Source organism: Clinocottus analis, unplaced genomic scaffold (genome assembly GCF_023055335.1).
Source record: "Clinocottus analis isolate CAN_PGR_092001 unplaced genomic scaffold, fCliAna1.0.p SCAF_4, whole genome shotgun sequence".
Classification (NCBI taxonomy): domain Eukaryota; kingdom Metazoa; phylum Chordata; class Actinopteri; order Perciformes; family Cottidae; genus Clinocottus; species Clinocottus analis.
In genome coordinates, this window is record NW_027176153.1 from 3,876,303 (window position 1) to 3,880,871 (window position 4,569).

The following is a 4,569-nucleotide window of genomic DNA, read 5'->3' on the forward strand; positions in this document are numbered from 1 at the left end:
GCTGATCTGTCTTTGTGGTTACTGGGTGTGGTTATTTGGTTAAGAAAACGTTCAGCTTATTAATATACTTATTAAATTATTAAATTATGAATATTACATTTATTTATTATCATCTTAATTAATTAGTATCATTGTACTTTATTATATAATTGATTTATTATTATACATAATTATTGTTATAGACAGGAAGTAGATGAGGATGTTAAATAAACAACAAGATGTAGACAAGGACGAGACTACGAGGTTCGTTGTATTACTTTATTAACATAAACAACCTGGTTCATAGTATTACTTTATTAACATAAACAACCTGGTTCATAGTATTACTTTATTAACATAAACAACCTGGTTTGTTGTATTACTTTATTAACATAAACAACCTGGTTGATAGAACAACTTTATTAACATAAACAACCTGGTTCATAGTCTTACTTTATTAACATAAACAACCTGGTTGATAGAACAACTTTATTAACATAAACAACCTGGTTCATAGTATTCCTTTATTGATGAGGTCAGAATAGAAATGAACGAAGAATATGAAAGTAAAACCAAGGTATTTTTCACAGAGTACAAAGCTCCTAAACAGTCTCTTTGTTCAGTTTCAAACATGTTGAATTAAATACGTTCTCACACTAACAATGTCTCATCCCTTTATGTTGTTATGGTTGTTATGCAGATTATTATCCGATCATAAGAATATGCAGACAACAGTTTATGAAACACAACTTAGTGTGACCTAGAAGTGTTGACTTGATAGGCTGGAAAACTCCCAACGTTAAGTGGAAGTTTCTGAAAACTCATGTAAACTGAGCAAACTCATGTAAACTGATCCAGCTGCTGTAAAGTGATCAAACTGCTGTATTGGATAATCTCTCTCTGGTGTTGTACTGCAGCCTCGGCCCTCATTCTTTTTTTTTACTTCAGCTCCAGAAGCTTTAATGAAAGAGTTAAACTGGATAAGCTCTTTTTGATTATCGTCTTTTGAATCAACTATTTTGTCACATTACAATAAAACACTCCGGTTTAAATTACATGATCTGGGTTTGTCGGTCGTGATCGTTTGTTCTTGTGAACGACCGAATGATACGTCACGGGATTGTGGGTCGGCATCGTCTCCTTTCCTTTCGTAAAGGTAGGTCCAGTGTTTCCTATGCGAAAGGAGCTAAGTTAGGAAGCATTGAGCTCCTTTCCTTTTGCATTTAGATAATTCGTAGACGAGTAACAGGAGTTAGAAGAGGACAGGAAATACACAGGGACAGAAAGACGAGGACTGGACCTCGAAGAGGACCAGGAGTAGACAAGGACCGTACATGGACGTAGAAGAGGACAGGAAGTAGACGAGGACACAAAGTAGACGAGGACACAAAGTAGACGAGGACACAAAGTAGGCAAAGATCGGACGTAGATGCGGACAGAATTAAGACGAGGACAGAACTAAGATGAGGACAGGAAGTAGACAAGGACAGTCCGTGAGGGACAGAAGTGGCATTGGGACTCCGGTGGAGACAAGAAACATCCGTCCGTCCTCTGCAGCCTTAACATCTTTAAACAGCGTTGAACTTCTAGGAAACAGAAGACAGAAATACGAAGACGTCGTCCTGCTGGCGTTCTCTTGGCCGAGAAGGTTCTCGGGTCGGCAGTGAAAGCCGATCCAGTGAGACGGAGCGGCTCAAACCGGTTCTAAAGCCGAGGTTCAAACCAACAGCTGCCGGACGAAGACGAGGTGCTAAGTTTAGACACAAGGGACGAGGACTGGTGGCAAGGAGTAGTACTAGTACGTGCTAGTAGCACAGTGTGTAAAGATACTTTGTTACTGCAGGAAAGGTACTAGTACAACAGTGTGTAAAGCTACTTTGTTACTGCAGATAAAGTATGAATACAACTGTGTGTAAAGATACTTTGTTACTATGGGAAAAGTCCTAGTACAACTGTGTAAAGATAATGTGTTACTGCAGAACAAGTACAAGTAGACAAGTGTGTAAAGATACTTTTTTACAGCAGAAAAAGTAATTGTGTAAAGATTTTGTTACTGCAGAAAAAGTAATAGTACACCAGTGTCTATATATACTTTTTTACTGCAGGAAAATTACTAATATAACAGTGTGTATAAGTGATAATATGCAATGTATGTATAGTAAATAATGAATACGAAATAAAGATCACTGGGGGCGGAGCATGCGAACACATTCTTCTTATTTCTTGTTTATATTACGTTCATTTAACAGACAAAGAAGAAACAGTCGAATCAGCAGAAGCAGGTTTATTTTACATCGTACATTGAGAGAGTTCACCTTAGACTTCCCATGATGCACCTGAACAGCGCCCTCTAAAGTTCAACAACAGACAAAAAGAGCATTGAGAAAATAAAAACACAGAAGAAGAAAGGTAGAAACACATTTCTGTCCACACAAAATGTGTTTGAATACAGAAATATTAGCATGAGGTTTGGTCTCAAGTTTATGTTTCAGCATAAAGCATTCAAGTGTGTAAATAAAACTAAAATAATAACAATCGTACATTCACGGTCAAACGAAGCGTTTCAAACATAATCGAGTGAAATAAACTGTTTCCGTCACCAGAACTTCTCTCTAAACAAACAAAGTCCCGCTGAAACAAAAACATGAAAATTAAAACAAACGAACGGGCGGAGTGAGAACCTTGCGGACTCAACCAACCGTTCACTAGTCGTTGGAATACTTCACAACGAACACCTTTTATTTTGAAAATGAAAAGGTGGTTGTTGAGAAGACCAGAATTAGAACGCACGTTGTGTCTTAAACACCTGCAGTTCAATAAACCGCCACAGCAGGAAGTGGAAACCTTCGACTTCCTGTCTGGATGTTTAGTTCAGATTATTTAAACCACTTTTCGGATGGACGGTCAGTGAAAAAAACAGACACCTGAACGCATCACAGCGCCAAAGTAAAGAGACATATGAACGCGTCACAACTTCAAATTTGTTTTCAGACGTCTGAAGCCGAAGAAAACAAAAACATTGAACCGTAAACAAGAAAACTGATAAACCCCCTTAAAAACAAACCAGTGACAAAAAAAACGTTCAAACTGTGACTATACTTATGACTATATAGCTTAGAGAATGTGAAATGTGGAATAATTAAGGGCGTGGAATAAAAAATTATCAGATTTCACTTTTCACTGTAAATAAACTCAAAAGTGAAAAAGAAAAAATCGTTTCACAAACAAGCGATGAGGTCTTCTCTTGAAGCTCTGACAGTCAGATGATGAACATTTATATATTTTAACCACGTAGAATAACCAAATCACAGCCCGGCGACGTCCGGTAAACCAGAACAGATGTGACGTCACACCGTTGGGGAAAGAGAGAGACGCTGGAAACCGTTTTCGTTCTTCTCAGTCTGACTTCTTGTCGCTGGTGGCCTGCAGACAGAAAACAGGGCGGTAAAAACACGATTGAGGAGGCGGGGGCAGGCGGCTCTGCGATTGGTCGCCTTCAACAAGTTGTCATGTCGTCGCCATATTGTTTTTTTTTTTGCAACCAGTGAACAAGAAGCGACCATATTAGGACTGAGGAGAAGTGACGTAGAGACCTGTCAATCACCTTGTAGCCCCTGCTTTATGGTCCGTTTGTCTCTAAATGACCATAACTTATGAAATGAACATAATGCTGTATTGAAGACTTGAAACTAGAGATTAAGACAAAGCAAAGACAATGAACAACTTTAACTCAGTGTGCATGTAGGTGTGTGTGTGTGTGTGTGTGTGTTACCAGTAGTTTGCTGTGTTCGTCCAGCAGGCGGTCGTACTCCATCGTCAGATTCTCCGCTTGTTTCTTCATCGCGCGAACGTCGCTGTCCGACTTCAGCAGCGCTGCAGACATGAACACAGTTCAACGTTAACGTCACCGGAGAGATCACAGGACCAGTAGATCACGTGACCAGCAGATCACGTGACCAGTAGAACAAGTGACCAGTAGAACACGCGATCACGTGGCCAGTAGAGCATGTGACCAGTAAATAACCAGTCACTTTTTAGACCAGGGGTGGGCAAACATTTTTTGGCTCAGGGGCAACAATGAGTTTCAAAATTTGACAGACTGGCCGGGCCTAGCACAGTAAAGCTTCGTTCACACCAAATGCGTCGCGAATGTTTCTGGCGCCTGAAAGGGGGCGTGGCTTATCTCCATAAAAACAGTTACCGTTTCCACCAGCCACCATTTGAATAACCACTTGTTCTGCTTTATACTTGTTGTCTACATACGTGGGAACATCAAACTCCATGGTGTCTGGGTTCATAATATTATCCGCAGCCCCCCAACAGCCTCTGAATGACGGCCGCTACCAGCTCTACTTCAGGTGGACCAGCAGCAGTTTGATTCAGCAGTGGCGGGACGGCGGTGATGACCGGCAGCGCTTATCAACGCTGACTGGCTGACGCCACGCTTCAAACGCGCTATTTACGTCGCCGAAAATGTGCTTTTTTGCAACCATTCATGTCCGTGCATTGACTTTGTATGTAATCTACTTGAGCGTCAAATTCGCGACGTTTTTAGTGTAAACGCAGCGTTAGCATGCTCGGTGGATGAGT

General features: G+C 40.6%; 1 protein-coding gene across 1 annotated transcript in view; it reads right to left on the bottom strand.

Moving 5' to 3' along the window:
- Window positions 1-2,248: 2,248 nt before the first annotated feature.
- bcap31 (B cell receptor associated protein 31) overlaps window positions 2,249-4,569 on the bottom strand; it is an 8,849-nt gene continuing 6,528 nt past the window's right edge. Inside the window, exons 7-8 of the mRNA XM_068598368.1 lie at window positions 3,752-3,852; window positions 2,249-3,402 (exon numbers count right to left, since the gene is read on the bottom strand). Coding sequence (XP_068454469.1) covers window positions 3,376-3,402; window positions 3,752-3,852 — 128 coding nt within the window. The 3' untranslated portion in view covers window positions 2,249-3,375. The remainder of the gene's footprint in view (window positions 3,403-3,751; window positions 3,853-4,569) is intronic.